The sequence below is a fragment of the Cervus elaphus genome, chromosome 10 (assembly GCF_910594005.1).
Source record: "Cervus elaphus chromosome 10, mCerEla1.1, whole genome shotgun sequence".
NCBI classification, from domain to species: Eukaryota; Metazoa; Chordata; class Mammalia; order Artiodactyla; family Cervidae; genus Cervus; species Cervus elaphus.
In genome coordinates this window covers 54,335,959-54,356,190 of record NC_057824.1, presented here as the reverse complement: position 1 = coordinate 54,356,190, position 20,232 = coordinate 54,335,959, and the positions used below count along the sequence as shown (strand labels likewise).

At 57.0% G+C, this 20,232-nt stretch overlaps 1 protein-coding gene across 1 annotated transcript in view; it reads left to right on the top strand.

Moving 5' to 3' along the window:
* Positions 1 to 659: 659 nt before the first annotated feature.
* The window catches only part of LOC122702046 (kinesin-like protein KIF19), a 35,227-nt gene continuing 15,654 nt past the window's right edge, over positions 660 to 20,232 (top strand). Inside the window, 13 exon segments of the mRNA XM_043915557.1 lie at positions 660 to 695; positions 1,706 to 1,786; positions 4,018 to 4,128; positions 5,503 to 5,590; positions 6,500 to 6,636; positions 6,854 to 6,979; positions 8,025 to 8,219; positions 10,003 to 10,155; positions 10,770 to 10,892; positions 12,132 to 12,282; positions 12,824 to 12,855; positions 14,649 to 14,800; positions 15,825 to 16,008. Coding sequence (XP_043771492.1) covers positions 660 to 695; positions 1,706 to 1,786; positions 4,018 to 4,128; positions 5,503 to 5,590; positions 6,500 to 6,636; positions 6,854 to 6,979; positions 8,025 to 8,219; positions 10,003 to 10,155; positions 10,770 to 10,892; positions 12,132 to 12,282; positions 12,824 to 12,855; positions 14,649 to 14,800; positions 15,825 to 16,008 — 1,569 coding nt within the window.

Sequence of the window (20,232 nt, the reverse complement as noted above, 5' to 3'; positions counted from 1 at the left end):
TCTCAGACGGCTTCGCGGATCTGGCCCCCGCGGTCTGTATGGAAACGCAGCAGTTGTTGCACCAGCGTGGCTCTCCACTGCTGCCATCGCCTGGCACGCTGCCGAGCAGCGCCACCTGGCAGGCACGGTTCACGGCGCAGTGACTTCCCTGGAGACTGCAGTGGAAAAGTTGGGCGCGGCATTTAAGGAGTAAATACGCCTGAGGGTTAAGGGGAGCGGGGGCCCTGGGTGTGTGCAGACAAGCAGTGTGGGAAAGGGGCTTAAAAACCACATCCTAATAAAAGCTGCAGGTACGTTTCAAGGTTGCCGTGGACATGCCTTTGGCAGGAAGTATTCCTAGGGGACTATTTCATCGAACGTGTGCCCCTTTGGTGGAACAGCTCCGGTGCTAAGCCTGGTGCGGCTCTCAGGCAGGCACACCACAGGAAGCCCATGGTGTCCGACACAGGGGCGCCCCCCGAAGAACCACGTAGGCGGTCCCCCAAGCTGCTGAGACACTCAGGGACGAGCTGGGCCCCAGGGACCCTGGTGACGTCACGTGTGGGGCGGGGCTAACAGGTCTCCCGCCAGGATAGCAGGGAGCAGGCAGCTCCTGTCCGCAGCCAGCCATGCCCTCCCGCCCTGCTGCCGGCCCCTCCCCGGCCCGGGGCAGCCCAGCCATGAGGGAGATGGAGCCGAAGGACCAGCAGCTCACGGTGAGCATTCCCCGCGTGCCGGGACAGCCCTCGGGCTGCCTCCTCCTGACCCGCTGCCCCGGTGACCTGCTGTCATCAGCCCGGGCCCCCATCTGCTCAGCCCTGCTCTGTCCCTGCTCTGCTTAGCCGTCCCTCATGAGGACCTGGTGACCCCCCTGCTCCTCAGCCCGAGTCTCCAGCATCCCTTCACCCTTGCCCTCTGAACCTCACTCCCCAGGGAGCTCAGGGCCTGGACCATGACCCCCAGATGGAGTGGGGTGGATACCCCCTACACCTGGTCCCATCAGGGCCCCAGAGGCCTGACCAGGCCCGTCCCCTAGGTGACGTGCAGGCTCAGTCCATTAGACAGTGGGGTGAGTGGAGGCCAGGGATGCGCCCTGACCTGCAGGCTCAGTGCAGAGGAACCCTGTCATGTCCCGGTCCACAGCTCCCATTTCTACCAGGAAGGACTTTCCCATCTCACAGACGAAAAAGCAGAGGCCCAGGAGAAAGGTGCTGGCTTGCTGGGGGCCCAGGGCCCACTGCTCATATGACCAAGGAAGATCTGGGGCCTGGGTCAGCAAGATCCCAGGGGGTCTCCTGTAGGACCCCGTCACAGCCCAGCTGGAGGGGGGTGGGGGGCAGAGAAAGGTGGAAGGCAGAGCCCAGGGCTTTTCTACTTAGAAAACCAATTCTTGCTCTGAAAGTGCTCACAGCCTGCAAGAAGGTTCGGGTCCCTTGGGTAGTGGGTGAAGAAGCCAGGGTGAGGTGTGAGACTGTCTGTGCCTCAGTCTCCCCAGTTCAGACTAAGGAGGGTCACCTGACCACAGTGCTCCTCTGGGCACCATCGTGAGCCGTGGACGAGGAAGTCAGCGCCTGGTGGGGTTCCGCAGCCTTAACTGCTTCACCGGGAGTGGGAGGCTCACCCGAGGTGGCGGTGGGCGCTGGGCCGGGGCCTCTGTGGCCTGGAAGGACGGGGCGCTCCCTCCCTGGGTCCCTGGAAGGCAGCTGAAGCGGCGTCCTGCCCACAGGTGGCTCTTCGGATCCGCCCGCTCAACGACACAGAACTGGAGGAAGGGGCTGCCGTCATCGCCCACAAGGTGGGGGACCAGGTGAGGCTGTTGCAGGGCTTCAGAGCAGGACCCCCACCCCGGCACGTGGTCGCCCACCTCGGGCCCCCTCTCCCATCCACTCACTCACTCCTTCCACCCTCCCTCCCAGAAAAGTTCACATCAGAGCTCACAGTGGCCCCGAGTGCTCCACACATGGGTGGAGCCAAGGGGGACTCGAGGGCCTGTTTCCCCCACCCTCCGCCCCGCTGACCCCACCAACTCAACTCCCTTCCTACCTGGGAGGGGGGAATAGAGCAGGGCGTCAAGCAAGAGAAAAAAATCCAAGGTCAGGGAGCTGAGTGCACAGAGAACAAAGCAGCCAGAGGTGGCCGCGAGCAGCCTCTCTGAGTGGCATGGAGGTGGGAGAGGCCGGTGGTCCAGGGAGGGGCGGTCCAGAGGCCGCTCCAGGCCCAAACACGGGAGCATGCAGAGACAGGCGGGCGGCGCCAGGACAGGGCAGCAGGGCCTGCGGTTTAGCAGAGGGGCTGCCCTTGCAGCTGTGAAGGGGCCGGGTGACTGACCCCCGCACTGTAGGACGGGTGGCTCACTGGCTGCCACGTCATCAAGGATTCCCGCTCCTTGGAGACCGGCTCAGAAGCCAAGCTCTCAGCGCAGTTTCGAGGTGCGGGGCCCATGGTCGCCACTAGCCGGAATAAATGCCAAATCCAGGGGAAGAGCAGACTTGGTGCCTAAACTGCATTCCCCCGTCTGCCTTCAGCGGGCAGCTGTTCCAGGACGTTCCCAGGATGAGTTTGCAAAGGAGCCTGGGGGCGGGGCGCAGCACCCGGCTGAGGCTGCCCCCCAGGTTGGGGCGCCCAGTCCCGGCAGCAGGGAGACACTGGGGTGACACCATGGGGAGGAGGCCGGGACGGACGTCTGGGTGTGTAAAGGTGCTGGGGCGGTTCGCAGAGAGGCTGGGGTGGCTAGTGCTGAGTTCACGGAGACCTGACGAGACCGATGTTAGATTGAGGGGTACACAGTCTTGTAGGAAAGGTTTCGGCTGAGCCGTGAAGAGCATGTACACAGTCTTAACAAGGAGACAGTGCAAATGTAACTAAGCTTACGACGGGACCACCCTGGGAGGCAGGATGTGGCGGCCCACTCCCCAGGATGTGGCAGAGATGGACAGATTCCCAGGGCCCCCGCTCTGCAGAGACAGGGCTATTGTGGCCCCAAAGTCAGCCGAGAGCCGGGGCAGCGGGGCTGCTGGTCCACAGGCTGACAAGTCCTTACGCTTAAACTGTGCGCACCTCACTGATTAAACCAACGCGAGTGAGGAGGCAGGTGCGGCCCTCGGAATAATTGGAAAGCAAACAATTGGCAGAACCCATAGTAGCTGTCGACATGGTCTCCCCAGTCCCCAGATCTTGGCACGTCGCCCATCATGGGGACAGACTGATCTCCTCCCAGAGGGCTCTGGCCGTCTCTGGGTGAGATGGGCAGGTGGCCAGGGGGCGGGGCTCTCGGTCCCCATGGTCATGCCCCTAAGACTCTCTGGGTACCCCAGGCCCCGCGCCAGAGTAAACAGCTCATGGGTCTCTAGATGCCCTGCCCCCAGTGCCCAGGGAAGGGCTCTTTTGAACCTCCCTGTCCCCAGGGGCCTCGTACACCTTGCTTTATAATTACGTATTTATGTGAGAAAGGAGGGGCCCTGGGGAGGGGGCACCGAGGAGCTCAGAGGGACAGGCGGGCTCCAGAGCTTGGTGGGCCCCGTCCTCCTCCTCTGTGGCACACTCCTCTGTCTCCCCTCTCCTCTGGGGGGCGCAGCCCCCTGAGCAAGAGGTAAATGGGCAGGTAAACATCCCCAGGGTTGTGCGCAACGCCACCGGCTCTGAGCTCCACCGTCCATAAAGCCGGTCCCCCACCTGCAGGGTGCGACTGGGGGCGCTGGGGCTGGCGGGACTCTTCCCTAACCCTCAGCACCCAGTCTGGCTGATCGCTGGTGTCCGGGTGCCATCCGGGCAGGGCCTGGCAGACAGGCACTGGGGGGGCGCTGGTGTGTGAGGACTGGAGGCAGAGCCTGGGAGGCCTGGGGGGCTCACGGCCATGGCCTTGGGGTCGCTGCACCCTCACCGGTGGATGGAAGCGGGGAGACTGCCTATGGGTGAGCACAGGCACCTGCAGCCCGTCCCAGCCACGGGCCGAGCCCTGGATGCCGTCAAGGGAGACAGCCAGGCCTGGGCTCCTCTGCCCTGATCCGGGAGCCAACCCCCGCCCCTCACGGTTCCTAGATGGTGGTGCTCATGGACCCCAGTGAGGACCCTGAGGACCCGCTGCGCACACACCGGTCCCGGGAGAAGACCTTCATCTTCGACGTTGTGTTCGACCAGCACGCGTCCCAGGTGCCCGCCCCCCACCCCCACCCCCTGCTGGCCCAGGCCCGCCGAGATGTCCTCACGCGGGAGGACTTGGCCAGGTGGCCTCACCTGTGACGTCTCAGAGGGCCTCCCTGATGGACAGAGAGGTTGGTTCCTGGGTCACCCCAGGGGCAGGGGGCAGGAGGCCCCTCCCACAGACGCGGGGCCACCAGGTGCCCCAGCTCTACCGCGTTCTCACTCACCCCTCCATGTCCACGTGCCCATCTCTCCACCCGTGCAACCATCCAACAAAGCCGTGTCCGGTCGACACCAGGCTAGAACACATGCCCTGCCCACAGTGGCTCACACCCCAGCCAGCGAGGCAGGCCCAGCTCTGAGCAGACAGGCTTCTTCTGCTCCCGAGATCGTCACAGCATCGAAAGTAGAAGTGACCTGGTGGTTGTCATTTATTGAGCAGCTGTTTCATGTCAACTGTTGTGCTTAAGTGCTTGACATGCATTGTCTTACAAGCGTCAGGGCAACCCTATAAAGTACATGGTGAAAGTATCCCCATTTTTCAGGGAAGGAAGGTAAAGCTTAAGGAGGTCAGCAACTGGCCTGAGGTCACATGGCTAGAGACCCGTAAAGCCGGGACAAAGTCCTGGACCGTGTAAGTCCAAGGATGGAGGGAAGAGGCACCTTTTGTTTTGGCCTCTGTCCTACCAGGGCTCAGATGCTCTGAGCCGGGTCATTGGCCAAGGATGTTGGGACAGAGATGCAGAGTGGAGTCTGGGCGGGGGCAGCACTCAGGGAAGACAGAAGGGGGACTGTCCTTTTTATCCAGTCCAGCCCAACCCCCACACCCCCAAACACCAGCCCCAAAGGTGTCCTTCCTTGAATACCTCTGTGGACAGGGTGCTTACTACCCACACACTCCTATATCTATGCACTGCTGCCCTGAATTAAATTCCACCAGCCTGAAACACTGCTTGGTCCTGGTTCTGTCCCACAAGAGGAACCATAATTCTCTTCCCAGATTTCCAGCCCCATCAGTGCTTCCCAGTCCTTGGCACTCTCTGATTTCTCTCAGTTCATACAGAAACCCTGGGAAGGACTTACACCTGTTTGGAACCAAACCCAGCAGGCCTCGTGGCGCACACTATCACTCACGTTCTCATGCTCTGCTCCCTGACCGTGGTCTCCTCCCGGGGGCTCGGTGTGGCCAGGCAGTGTGTCTGTGGTCATGCAGCTGCAGGACTGGGGTGGGGCTCAGGCCCCGTCTGAACTGGCCTCCTTCTCCATGGGGTGCCTGTCCGTGTCCAGGGGGAGCAGGGCCTTTGAGGCACCACACACCCCACCCTCTCCAAACAGCCAGGTGCCTGACTGTGTGTTGACTGTCTTCTGTCTGTCTGTCTGCAGGAGGACGTGTACCTGGCCACCACCCAGCAACTAGTGGAAGGCGTGGTTTCTGGATACAATGCAACGGTGTTCGCCTACGGCCCCTCAGGTAGGGCAGTGTCCTGGGAGGGAGGCAGGTCAGTGGCGGTGGGACTCCTCACAGTGTCACAGAGTGCCTCCTTCTTGAGGGCTGGCCGCATGTTGGCCCCTCTGCACCTGGCTCTTTGGTCCTTGCAGCAGCCCCGAAAGGCAGGTAGAATGAGCCCCCTGTCCCTGATGAGAAAACTGAGCCTCAGACAGGTAGGGATTTGCCTGCGGTCACACAGCAGGTAGGACTGAATCTGAAATTCAGCCCAAGACGACACTTTGCTGCCTGTGAGAACCATAGGTTCCTTCTCTGCAGTTACCAGTTGGGGTTGGCAAATGCTCATAGAGCTAAGCTGCCTCTCCTCCTGGAAACTAGGTTCATGGAGGGTCAGAGTTGGACAGGCCTTTAACCCCCTCCCTGTGCAGGTGGGGAAACTGAGGCACTGAGAAGCCTTGGTCTGAAATCACAGCTTGTTTATTTCATTCATTCATTCAACAAACATTAGGGGGCGCCTGCTATTTGCTGGGCTCCAGGGAAGGGAAAGTGCCAACTGGCCCTCTCCCATAGAGCCAACAGGTAAGGGGAGGTGACATATCCCCTGAAGGTAACTGCTTAGAGTTTAACACACACTTTAATGCTCCCGTCATGAGAACAACACAAACATCTTCAAGTGCATTTGGAGAGAAGGACAGCCATCTCTCAGGCCTTCTCCTCTGACACTGTCTGCATTTTTGCTTCATGTCCTCCGCTTTCCCCACCCAGGTCTTCTTCCCCAGAGCAGCCATTAATTTTGTTCTTGTTTCCAAAATGGAAACCAAGCATGTCAGAGTGGCCGAGGCGGTTTGCAAGATAAAGGTGTGACCAGGCTCTGGGAGGGGCTGAGTCCAGCTCAGGACCCCTGCCTAGGTGGGCATTCCCCTCCTCTTGAAGGTGCTGGCAAGACCCACACGATGCTAGGCATGGACACGGAGCCCGGGATCTATCTGCAGATGCTCAGTGACCTCTTCCAGGCCATCGAGGAGACCCGGGACAACACAGACTGCAGCGTGTCCATGTCTTATCTCGAGGTGAGCTGCCTACCCCCTCGACTGCCCTGTCTGCGAAACAGACCTGATTGATTGTGATTGCAAACCCCCGTGTGTCACCCCAAAATCCCCCTGGCCTGTGGGAAACTTCAGGGCATCTGAGACTTCTCTGGAGATGCAAAGTCCCAGGGATAGGTGAAAGCCCCGGCGCCTCCTTTGCACCAAACCTACTGCTGCCAGCGCTTCTGTCTCATCCCAGATTTATAACGAAGTGATCCGGGACCTCCTGAGCCCGTCCTCGGGGTTTCTGGACCTGCGGGAAGATTCTAGGGGCAGTATCCAGATTGCAGGCATCACAGAGGTCTCCACCTCCAACGCCCAGGAGGTGAGGGTCACGGGGCCCACAGAGGGACATGTGGCTCCTCCATGGCAGCCACGCTCACCAGGCCTCGCAGAGCAAAGCCAGACACACAGCTCCAAGGCAGCTTCTGAGCTAAGGGCGCAGCAAACTTCGTGCCATATCCCCGCTCTGCTAATCTGTGCTCAGGGCAGACTTCACCAATGGATCTCGCACTCTTCCCTCTGCCTTCAGATGGAGGTGGGGGACCCCTTTTCTACACCACTGCAGGCAGTCACAGCCAATCAAGTCTGAAATCCATTTGCCACCCTGATATCAAGGGTTGCTCCCATAAGGAGGGTGAGCTGGAAAGACTTCTCCAGCCCTCTGTCTTTCTCTCTCCTCCAGTGTCTCTGTGCAGTCTTTGAGGTGGGTCTGCCACCCATTCAGACCCTTCAGTGGCTCCCTATTGCCTGCAAACAGCACAGACTCCTCGTCCCCCAGTCTTCAGACGTGCTGGCTTAGGTCTGAGGCCACCCACCTTTAGCACAGTCCCGCATGGGCTCCAGGAACAGGAGAGGAGCCTGCTCACCTATTTGTTAAGCACAGTGTCCATGTCAGCCTCTCTCTACAATGCTCTGTGGTCCTAGCATGCCTGGCACACAGTAGGTACACAGCAGAGGCTCACTAGCTTAATTTCCACAGCTACTTGTGCTTCAGTCCATCTGCCAGCTCCAGCAAATCCTACAACTGCCCAGAGCTCAGTATGGAAGAGGGCTCAGTGGGGAAGAGTTGGGTGATCCACTAGTGATGTCTGCCATGGGCAGAGGCTGTGGACGGGGTGATAAACGTGTGAGCGATCTGACACGTGCCCTTTATGCTGGACTTGCTGACTCGGTTAATTAATCACTTCATGCCGCAAGCCAGAAATGGCCTCTGCTGGACGCGGTTCTGCCACCATCAGCAAACCAGCTGGGGAAAAGCCTCCCGAAGGAGCTCGAGGGGTGCACGCACCCCCGCTTCTCTTGCTCTGGAGGGAGCCTGTGGCCGCCCAGGGTCCCCTGACCGTCTGCCCTCTCCTGACTGTCCTCAGATCATGCAGCTCCTCACCAAAGGCAACCGGCAGCGCACGCAGGAGCCCACGGCCACCAACAAGACGTCATCCCGCTCGCACGCGGTGCTTCAGGTCACCGTGCGCCGGCGCGGTCGCGGCGCACACCTGGCGGAGGAAGTGCGCGTCGGCAGGCTCTTCATGGTGGACCTGGCGGGCTCAGAGCGGGCGTCCCAGGTTCGCGTCCTCTCCGTCCCCGTCAGGCAGCCCCTCAGGCCGCGGCGTCTCCAGCACCTAGAACAGCGCCCGGCCCAGGGGAGGCGCCCGCCGAGCGTGTGCCGAGCGAATGCGTCCTCGGCAGGCGCAGGGGGCCAGGCCGTCTCGGAGGGTTCCCGCGCGGCAGGGCCTGAGGGCACCAGAGACAAAGATGGGCGACACCCCGGCCCGCCCTCGGGGAGCTCACGGCCCCTGGGGGCGGCCGGGAGACAGACGTGTGAGCTGATAATGAAGCACCGGGAGGCCCGAGCTTTGAGATTCGGGGTTAAACGGAGGCTGTGGAGCCCAGAGGAAGGGGGTCCTCAGGGCCGAGTCCGAAAGGTCACCAGGAGTTCGGTGGGTGAGAGGAAGCCCCTCAGGCGGAGAGAGCGGTGCCTGCGCGGGGGCTGTCGGGATGTCCGCCGGGGCCCCGCCCACTCGCAACCCGCCCACCACAGAGGCCCCGCCCGCCCCGCCCCGAGCCCCGCCCACCCGCTGCGGTCACGCCCAGCACCCGCGCCCCACTAACCGCGGTACCTGTGGTGGGAAGTCAGCCGCTGCCCCAGGGCGGAGCGTTCTTTGAAGGCAGATCCTAGCCCAGCGCCAGGAACAGAGACGACGCTTGACGGCGGCCAAGTCAGAGCAACAGTAATGTTACCAACAAAGGGCATTTTATGTCCTTCTAACGCACCAGTCTTTCATGGTGGCTCAGTGGTAAAAGAATCCGCCTACCAGTGCAGGAGACGCGGGTTCGATCCCTGGGTCGGGAAGATCCACTGGAGAAGGAAATGGCAGCCCACTCCAGTATGCTTGCCTGGGGAATCCCATGGACGGAGAAACCTGGCGGGCTACAGTACATGGGGTCGCAAAACAGACACAACTCAGCAACTATACACCAACGCACTTAGCACTCATCACCCACATAATCCTCCAACGCCTAGAGGGCAGAAAGCCTCATGCCCGGTTTACAAATGCAAGGCTGAGACCTGAGGTGGTGTGACTTCACCTACACAAAGGTACTAGGTGGATCTGGGCTTTGGGCTTGGAGGGGTCTGGCCCCAATCCTTGCCTTTCACTACTGATATTTGTAGTCCAGTTTGCGGGTCACCTGGGTAAGTTCGATCTCTGGGTCGGGAAGATCCCCTGGAGAAGGGAATGGCAACCCACTCCAGTATTCTTGCCTGGAAAATCCCATGGATGGAGGAGCCTGGTGGGTTACAGTCCATGGGGTTGCAAAGAGTCGTGCACGACTGAGCAACTTTACTTCACTTCACTTTGCAGTCTGTGCTCTGAGTCTTCAGGGCTTATTGACCGTTACATTGCTTCACTCATTCATTCATTCATCTGCTCGTCACCTGGCCCGGCCCTGGTGCCTGGGTTGCTGAAAGGAGCAGAGCCTGGCCAGCTGGCCCAGAAGCCAACGGAGTCAGTGTATTGTGTTAATACAGAATGGAATTCGAGATCCAGTAAGGCCAAACAGTCAGAAGAAAGCTACCACTGAGAAAATAGTCTGTTACTCACAGTTCCCAAGAGGAGAGGGCATGAGAAGACATGAGTGCCCCACAGGGAGGCACGAGGGTAGGCCAGGAGGCAGAGAGAACAAGGGGAAAACGTGGACCAGATCTTTCTTGTGGTTTCCATGGAGACAGGCTGAGCATGGGCAAGGAGTGGGCTCTGGAGCACAGGATGCCCCTGGCTGACTGGTACCTGCCCTGGGTGATGAGGGTGAGCACCACCTCCCCACCAGCGGCCTCTCTTCATGCAGACCCAGAACCAAGGCAAGAGGATGAAGGAGGGCGCCCACATCAACCGCTCCCTGCTGGCACTGGGCAACTGCATCAACGCACTCAGCGAAAAGGGTGGTAGCCGGGCGCAGTATGTGAACTTCCGGGACAGCAAACTGACACGTCTGCTGAAGGTACGAAGGCATGGCTGCAGCATCTGACTGCATCTTTCAGGATTTACCTGGGCCAAAGGGCCCTTCCAGGAATCCCTGAGGGCAGGAAGGAGCCCATGAGGGCAGGAAAACACTGTAGAAACCACCTCTGCTCTCTGCTCGACTCCCCTCCATCTCTGTGAGTGTAGTCTAGCCCATGCTTGCATACTCCCGGGGACATGGAGCTCACTACCTCACTGAGGCTGCCTGTCCAATGGCAGACAGTCTGACCATGAAAAACTTCATACCACTCATACCAAGCTGAATGCTGTCACCTCCATTCTACGGAAGGCAGGGCGGAGATAGGCAGATAGGCAAAGCAATACATAAGTGGCCCTGTAAGAGTGGCCCTTGGTCTAATGTGCTCACATCTGAGTGAAAGGCAGATGGGGAGGCCTGCCCCAGGTCCTGTCTCATCCTGAGTGTCACCTCCCTGAGCACTGACTCCTGGTCCAGCTCAGCTGCCCTTCTTGGGCTTTGGAGCGGGAAGCCCAGATGGTCCGGCAGAGCTTGGTACAGGTCGGGGAGGGGTGGCATCACCAGGCAGGTGGGGGCCCCCGTCCCGTCACCCCCAGCTGGCACCTTGCCCCGAGCAGGATGCCCTGGGAGGGAACAGCCGGACCGTGATGATCGCCCACATCAGCCCGGCCAGCACACACTTCGAGGAGTCGCGGACCACCCTGCTGTATGCCTACCGGGCCAAGAACATCAAGACGAGGGTGAGCCGCTCGCCCCCACTCCCCTCGCCCCCTCCCTGCCCCATCCCTCTCTTTCACTCTCCCACCTGCTCACTGACTCTACAGCTCTCCCTCTGAGGCTCTGGGGGAGGCGCCCTGATAAAACCATCATCATCACCACCGGAGCTTCTGCTCCCACACAAACCCTGAGCCCAGCAGAGGGGAGGCAGCTACGAAACATGAACCCGTACAGACAAATGTACCATTTCCAGTTGTGGCGGGCGCTCTATAAGAGAGCCTCAGGGCGCTGCAAGGAAGAATAACAGAGAAGGCGGGATTCAGAGGGGTCTTCACCAAAGAGGACTGGGTCAGGCAGGGGAGCTGAGCTACGGGTGATAGAGTGTGTCTGTGCAGAGTGGGGGCCATTGAGCACGTCTGGTTAAAGTGCACGTGCGTGTGCCCCGTGTGCCCGGGAAGAGGTCGGGACAGCTACCTGTGTCCCCCGGCTCCAGCCCATTCTGCAGCTGCTACAGAGCATGGGGTGGAGCCCATGCGGACAGACAGCCTCTAAGACACATCGTTGGACCAGAAAAGCAAGTTAAAGAATAGCAGCTACAGTCTGATGTAACTCACATAAACGCCCCAAAGCAGAATGTACACCCGCACATTCCCCATGTGCGTCTCTCTAGGTATGTGTACACATATTCATAGAACACCACACAGAAAAGGATCTAGAAGGGGCACGCCAAAATGGTAGCAGGGGCTACCCACGGAGAGGGCTTTCAAAAACCTCTTCTTGGACTGGATGTTTTTTAAGTTATGGCAAAATGTACGTAACATAAAATCCACCACTTTAACCATTTTAAACAGCACAGTTTGGTGGCATTAGGTACATCAGTTTGTTGTACACCCATCACCACCGTCATCTCCAGAACTCATTTCATCTCCCCAAACTGAGGCTTTGTTCCCATTAAATAGTAACCCCCTCTCCCCTCCCCCAACCCGTGACCCCCACCCTCCCCCTTCCTGTGAACCCGACTCCTCCGAGGACCTCACACGTGGGTCCTGCAGTGTCTCCCTTCTGGGTCTGGCTTATTTCATTTTTCATCATGTCCTCAGGGTCCACCCATGTGGTAGCAGGTGTCAGAGCCTTCCCTTTTAAGGCTGAAGGGTGCTGATTTGAGTTTTCCTTGCGAAACGTGCTTGCGTGTTCCCATCGCGTGAAAGGAGTCTCTCCCAGGGCAGCTGCGGGCCCTGACCTTGGTCACGTCTGGCCACCAGGTCAAGCGTAACCTGCTGAGCGTGTCCTACCACATCGCGCAGTACACGGATGTCATCTCTGACCTGCGCGGGCAGATCCAGCACCTCAAGGCCAAGGTGGAGAGACAGGAGAGGGAGCGGAGGGGCGAGCCTAGCGGCCGGGATGCTCAAGGTAGGGCCAGCACGCCTGCGCCCCCTGCGTGGGGCTGCCCCGGGCCCACGGCCTCCTCCTGCCTGGCGCGAGGTCCTTGCTGAGCGTCCCACCCCTTAAATCAAATGCTTCATCCACTGGCATTCGGCACGCCCACTGTGTGGGGCAGCCTCCCCCTCTTGTCTTACTCTGGATCGTTTCTGCCCCAAAGTGGAACCCACACGCACCAGGCAGCTGCTGTCCTTCTCCTTCCTTCTCCCCAAACCGGTTTGATCTTGGAGGCCTCCTTTTGGAGGAGAGCATACCATCGTTTTACTCTAAGATTCGTCAGTAAGTTTAAAAGATGCCCTTAAAAAAATACTTGTGATGAAGTTAAGTAGACGGGTGTGTACACACACACTTCTTTTCGCTTATTAAGATAAGTTTTGCCATAGTAAATAGAGGACTTTTGAAAATCAATAAGAACAATAACGAAGGGCTTCCCAGGTGGTGGAGTGGTAAAGAATCTGCCTGCCCATGCAGGAGATGCAAGAGACTCAGGTTTGATCCCTGGGTCGGGAAGATCTGGAGTAGGAAAGGGCAACCCACTCCAGTGTCTTGCCTGGAAAATTCCATTGGGTGGAGGAGCTTGGCAGGCTACAGTCCCTGAGTCGTAAAGAGCTGGGCATAACTGAGCACGCACACACACAAGAAAGAACAAACAGCCCAGTTTATAAACACAGGTGAGGAAATGAACAGGCACTGGAGAGAGTCTCTAGTGGCTGTAAACATAGGAAAAAGTTCTCAATTGCATTAGGAAACAGACGCAGATTGGAACGGTTTTCACTTATCGGACTGTCTAACATTAAAATGTCAAGTAGTATTAAATGGATGATAAAGGGCAGGGATGTCCATACTAGAGTCTGCTTGTCCTGCCCCCTCTGATGGGCACTTTGGGCTCTCTAGTCACATAACCCCCTTGCCCACATGGGTGCCTTTTTCTCTTTGGTAGATTTGGGGCTTTGAGTTTCTGTTGGAGCAAGACAGTGAAGGAAGATTTCAAAGAAGAGGGGCTGTTGTTGACGAGACAGAGTCCCATGGGGCCAGCTGAGGGCTTCAGGGACTGATGGCGGTGGTCAATGGGTTGTTGTAGAGAATCTATAAAACCAGGTGATGACTGGGAAACTTGGGCTTGTCTGGAGTCAGGGGCCAACAGGGAGACATGCTGGAAAATAGTTCTCATCCTGCGGGTCTGTTAGTTACTGGGACTCAGCTTGGTGGTCTGAGGAGGTGGGCAGCGTCACGGAGAGGGTGGGCGGTCTCACGGTGAGGATATGAGGGGCTTCCCTTGGGTCCTGCTCTGGCGAGCCTAGGGCAGCAGTGGGATACTGGTGTCCACGCTCTCCCAGGATCCTTCCTTTACGAGAGTCTCCTAAGATTCTGTGTGCTTTGTTTTAATGACTGCAATGATTTGGTCATCTGAGTGCATCACAATTTATTTCACCAATTCCAGATTGCTTGATGTTCAGGGAAAAGCTACCCCCTAACCACTGCCCTCAAGGTCAGGGGAACCGACCACATATGACCAGGGTAGAGCTAACTGCTGGAACAGGCAGAGAGAACCATGGATTAACCACTGCACAACTGCTCAGTAGGAACTGACCACGGGAAGCAGAAATAGTTTTGTTCTGTGGAACTCACATTCTAGCAGGAAAGGCAGGTGTTGAACATACCACCAAATTATGGATACACAGGAGACTGCCAAGGAGAAGGCAGGATGTTATCAGAGCAAGTGGCAGACGGACCCAGATTGAGAGTCTGGGAGCATTTCCCAGAGAAAGAGAGGTCAAAGCTGAGATGGATAACCTAGCCCCACTCCTGGGATTCCTGAGACTCAAATCCATGCAACCCAAGCCCAAAACAGGCAAATGGAGTCTAAATCACTCTAAGTTATCCATCCAAGTATCCATCCATCCATCCATCCATCCATCCATCCATTCATCACCCATCTATCCATCCATTCATCCGTCATCCACCCATTTATCCATCCACCCATCCATCCACTCATCATCCATCCATCCATCTATCCATCCATCTGTCATCCATCCATCATCCACCCATCCATCCATCATCCACCCATCCACCCATCGTCTACCCATTCACCCATCCATTAATCCATCCATCCATGCTTCCATCCATCTGTCCAAGCATTCAGCCATCCATTCACCAGCCCATCCACCCATCCAGCCTCCCTGCTTTGTCTACCCTCCATACGCACTGTGTTTAAAGTCCCTCTTTGGGGCAGATCCTACGCTGCTGGGCAAGCATGGATTTGACCCTGGCCTGGATGGCCAGGTGCAGCTGGCTCTCTTCCTGCCCCAGCCACCATCCCTGCCCCCGACGCAGAGGAGGACAACCGCCTGCAGATGAACAGGATCCGGGCGCAGCTCATCGGGGCCTTCAAGGAGCAGCTGGAGATGCGGCGCAGCCTGGTGGAGCTGGAGAACACCAACATTGAGCTGCACGTGGACACGTCCCGCCACCTGCTGACCATCGCCGAGTGAGCCAGCCCCAGGGGGACTTCCGCCACGGGCATCCTCCCTTCCTTCATCTCCCTCCCTGTGGCTAAGCTGGGCCAGTGGGAGAGCCTCCCAGGCCGCTTTGGCTTCCTGCTGCAGGCCCCGTCCCAACAGGTTAGGGTCAACCCCATTTTACAGAGAGGATGCTGAGGTCAGACGGAATGTGGAGGCTGTGTCCCCTTGCTGGGGTCTTTCTACCGTTCCAGTCTCACTCGTGGTTCACACCTACTGTGAGTGACTGGCTGTGTGGAAAGGGACTGGCCGTGCAGGTTTTCATCCAGACCAGGGTCACTGGAGGGTGAGGAGGTGCTGTATTAGCCATCCCGCCGGGGCGATGGTGTCAGCGGGACTGCCCTGGACAACCTGGACACGTGTCCACCCGCTGACGGGCCCAGCGCCGTGCCCTGAGTCCGCTTCTTCTCCAGTCCTCCCCATTTCTCCTCCTCGTCCTCCCTTTCTGTGCAGTTTCTTAATTAGGCAAACAGCAGGGCACCTGCCCTGGACGGATTCCTCTGTCTCTGCCCTCGCCCCCTCCGCGTCCTCCTTCCTCGCAGTTTCCACTCGATCCTCCTTGTAGTTTAGGTTCCGTTTCTGGCGCCCTGTGTGCACCTTTGCAGGTGTCGCCTGAGCCGGGTCATCCCAGTCTGTCCTCACGGAGCCCTGGGGGTGCTGTAGTCTCCAAGGTTTACAGCTGAGGAGCTGTGGCAGGGGGCCCACGGTCACCCTGATGGCCCTGGGGTTGGAGGCACGCTGGGCTGGCTGCTGAGTTCTGCACTTGGCGGTCCTGCCACGAATGTTGACTGCTTCTTTCCTTCCTTCCAACGTTTCTTAAGACTTCTTGTTTTCCATATGTGTAGAAGGCATCAGATAGCAGACCCAATTCTGCCCCATTTTCACTCCCACGCCTGCCAGCTGGGACTCACAGGGACTCCAGGGCCAGATGCCAGGGCTCCCAGCTCGGGCGTGGCCTGCACTCTGACCCCTGACCCCTCTGTGTGGCTGCAGCTGGGAGCGGGAGAAGACCCACCATGTGACGCGCAGGGCCGGGACGCCCGAGAAGGACGAGGAGGTGCTGGAGGCCGGCCCAGAAGGGGACGAGGGCCAGCCCGCAGAGCCGCACGAGGTGGCCCTGGCCAGGGAGGAGGTCAACATGCTCCTGGCCGAGCAGCGGAAAACAGCCGCCCTCAAGGTGCGGGAGAGACGGCGCGTCTGCGGGCTCAGCCGGGGTGCTGAGAGTCGCTAACGCTCTTTGATCGCAGCTGATGCATTACGCCCTCCTGGGAGAGTCGTTCAGAGTAGGGCTGGTCACGACCATCCTACAGGTGGGGAAACTGAGGCTCGGAGATGCGCAGGATTGTCCCCCAGCCCCAGAGAGCAGGACCTGACCTGAGTCTGACGCCATGGTCCATGCCCTTTCGATTTATGGTTGTGGCTACACTGGGGGTCACGGGGGGCTGTGGAAGCAAGGCCTGAGTGGCGGTGTGATGTCTCCCGAGCCCTCTGCCTGCCCGTCTGTGGCGCTGTCCATCGGCGTCCCCTTAGGCTCCCCTGAGGCTGGTCTCAAGCCCGTGGCTCGGGGACGAGGAGTGTGGTCAGAGGAAGCCCAGACTCCAGGCTCCTCTCCGGAGAGAGAACTCTTCTCACATTCCTCTTTTCCGAGAAGAGCCGGCTATTTATATGAGCTATTTATATAATAGCTGGTTATCTAATAGTCTCACTTCAGAAAAATGACAGAACTGGCGCCTGATGGAGACTTTGGGGAAAATGCCAGTGAAGCTGGCTACTATTTCAGCCCATTAGTTAAATGTTAGCAGGTGTATTTTCAGGCAAGCGGAGAAGGCATCTGATGATGTCATGTTGCTAAAAGCAGGCAGCATTTATTTCACTTAAAAGCTATTTGCCAAACCAAGAACCTCTTAATATTATTGCATCTGCCTGTTGCAATTTGGAGATTACATGATCTCACTGCAAAAGTTCTCTAACATTTAAAAATAAGAAAAACGCCTTCTTCTTAAACAGATAACGTGCCTCAGCAGGGAACATGGCCTCCGAGAGCCAAGTATAGACGCTGAGCTGTGCCGTGTACATGTGGGCCTACTGATGAATTAATTAATTGGTCGATCAGTCAATAACAAATCAACGTTTTAAGTGTCCAGCTCCGTGCCAGGCCCCGAGGTCATAAAGATAAACAAGATACTAAGACTTAAGCTGTCGGTCTACTGGGAAGAGACACAACCGTGTACACTTAAGTATGGTAGCAGGATAATAGATGTAGGAGCAGGGTGCTGGGGAGCTGGCGGAGGGGCTGTTGATTCGGGGGGCATGGGTCTGGAAGGAAGAGAGGAGGATCTTTCTAGGGCAGCTGAGCCAGCTTCTCCCAAAGGGGTCCCTTCTCGGCCCCTGAGGATGAAGACACAGAAGGCTGGTGCAGGGCCTCATGGGCCGCACTAGGGGCTGGTGTCCCACCTGCCTCTAGGGACCGTGAGTTTGAGGATGGGATGCAGGCAGCTTCCGCCTGAGCGTTACTATCTGGGGGACTGGATGGAGCTATGAGGTGTGGTGATGGTTTCAGGTGTCAGCGTGGCCAGGCTGCCATACCCAGGGATCTGATTGAATAAATGCTCATATAGGTGCTGCTGTGAAGGTATTTGGCCTTCCCTGGTGGCTCAGATGGTAAAGAACCCACCTGCAATGCAGGAGACCCAGGTTTGATCCCTGGGTCGGGAAGATCCCTGGAAGGGATTGGCTACCCACCCTAGTGTTTGTGCCTGGAGAACAGCATGGTTGGAGGAGCCTGGCAGGTTATACTGTAATAGGGTCGAAAAGGAGTCGGACACGACTGAGTGAAGGTATTTGGTAGGTGAGGTGAACATCTGCAGTCAGTTGACTGTAAGTAAAGATTACCCCGGATAGAGTGGCTGGGCCTCATGCAGTCCGCTGAAAGGTTTTACCAGCAAAACACAGGATTCTAGAGAAGAGAAGATTCTGCCTCAAGACCGCACCACTGGATCCCGACTGAGTTCCCAGCCAGTTGGCCTGCCTGATGGGTTTTGGACACACCAGTCCCAGTTTTTTAAAATAAATCCCTGTGGGAACTTTCCTGGCGGCCCAGTGGTTAAGATTCCATGCTTCCATTTCAGGGGGCATGGATTCAGTCCCTGGTCGGAAAACTAAGATTCCATATGCTTTGCAGCTTGGCCAAAAGAAAATCTCTGTGTGAGTCTGTGTGTGTGTATATATATGTGCGTGCTGTGTGCTAAGTTGGTTCAGTCGCTCAGTAAATGTCTGACTCTTGCGATCCCAGGGACTGCAGCACGCCAGGCCTCCCTGTCCATCACCAACTCCCAGAGTTTACCCAAACTCGTCTCCATCGAGTCGGTGATGCCGTCCAGCCATCTCATCTAAGTTGCTTCAGTCGTGTCCAACTTTGTGACCCTGTAGACTGTAGCCCGCCAGCCTCTGTCCATGGGATTCTCCAGGCAAGGCTAATGGAGTGGGTTGCCGTGCCCCTCTATGTAAGTGTGTGCATGTATATATGTGTGTGTGTGTGTGTACATATACATACAAACATGTACATAAATGTGTATATATGTATTTATATACACGCAAACATGTAACACATATATATACACACACAAACGTGTATAAATATTGTTCTGTTTCTCTGGAGCCCTGACTCACCCACAGAGTAAGATCAGGGGTCTCGGGCAGACCTCACAGTCCCCCCACCTGCCCCCCTCCTCTGACTTTCTGCAAGAGGGCAGTAGTGCCCGGGGCTGCAGTGGACGAGCCAGGCCTCCCGTCTTTCTGCTCCTTCTTAAGTCTGGCTTTGGCCCAAGAGAACCAGGGCCTCACTTTCAGATAAAGTGAAGTCACTCAGTCATGTTCAACTCTTTGCAACCCCGTGGACAGTAGCTCGCCAGGCTCCTCCGTCCATGGGATTTTCCAGGCAAGAGTACTGGAGTGGGTTGCCATTTCCTTCTACAGAGGATCTTCCTGACCCAGGGATCGAACCCAGGTCTCCTGCATTATAGGCAGACGCTTTACCCTCTGAGCCACCGGGGAAGTGAAATTTCAGATAAGAGGTCTCTAATACAGAGGCTGTAGAGGCATCCCTGCAGAGCCTTCTATGTGACGACCAGGGCCAGCTTACAACAGCGTCACAGCGTGAAAACAGGCAGCCTTGGTGTCCCACAGCAGATGCTGTGGTGAGGGCTAAGCCCTAGGTCTGTTCTAAAGTGCCAGGCAAGGGACTTCCCTGGTGGACTAGTGGCTAAGATGCCACACTCCCAATGCAGAGGGCTGGGGTTCAATTCCCTGGTCGGGGAACTAGATCCCGCAGGTGGCAACCAAGAACCCGGAGCATCCAAATACATAAATCAATAAAAATAATTATTTCTTAAAATGCCTTGCATTAATAGAACATTCAAGAACGTTCAAGATGAGGCCAACAGATCAGGAGACAACTGCCTTGGAAAGATCGTTTGTTACTCACAGTTCCCAAGAAGGGGCATGTGATGCCAGGCAGGGTCACACAGGGAGACCCCAGGGCGGCTGGAGGCAGAGGGAGGGAGGGTCAGTGCGGACCAGAGACCTCACTGAGGTTTCTGCGGAAGGAGTGGACAAGGCGGGGTGGGCAGCTGAGGACTGGCTGGTCTGGATCGTTCCCGCAGGCTCCGGGGCACAGGGCCTGTCCCGGGTTGTCTGGTACTGACAGCTTATGGTGAACGATGTCGAATTTGTGCTCTCCAAAGAAGATTTAGTTTCGGGACCAGGGACCAGGCATGATCACTCAAGAGCGTTGCAGAGTTTTATCAAAGTAAGAAAAGGGACAGGGAAAGCTTCTGACACAGACTCAGAAGGGGACTGAGAGTGCCTGCCTCGCTAGTGTTAGCAAGGGAGTTAAATACTTTTTTTAATTGGTTATTACAATTAATCAAAAGAATGTCTCAAGTTTGTGAAAGTTTTACCAGACCCACTCCCAACATTTACATTTTAGGATAACAGGATGAGGATTTAACAATAGAAAGATCCTACCAGACCCACTCCCATAATATACATTCTAAAATATCAGGATTAGTCAGAAGGTTTTTAGGAAGAAGAAACTGTCCTCAAGCAGGTTACATTGTTGTTACATGATCCCTAGTACAGAGTTTAAACTGAGTTGTTCGTTGTGTAATCATCAGTTCGAGGCTTAAAGAAATAAATGTTTTATGTGACTAAAATGTAAAGGAAAAAAAAGTTTGTCCTTTCCTCCTCCTTGAGAGCCCCAGACCCCTTTCTCCTCCTCAGGGACCCCGGACTTCTTTTCAACCTGCCTAGGAATGGACTCTGTCAGTACCTGTCCTGGGTGATGAGGGCAGGTGGACAGTGGCCCAGACTGTGGAACCCCGCGGAGGAGAGGGAAGGGTTT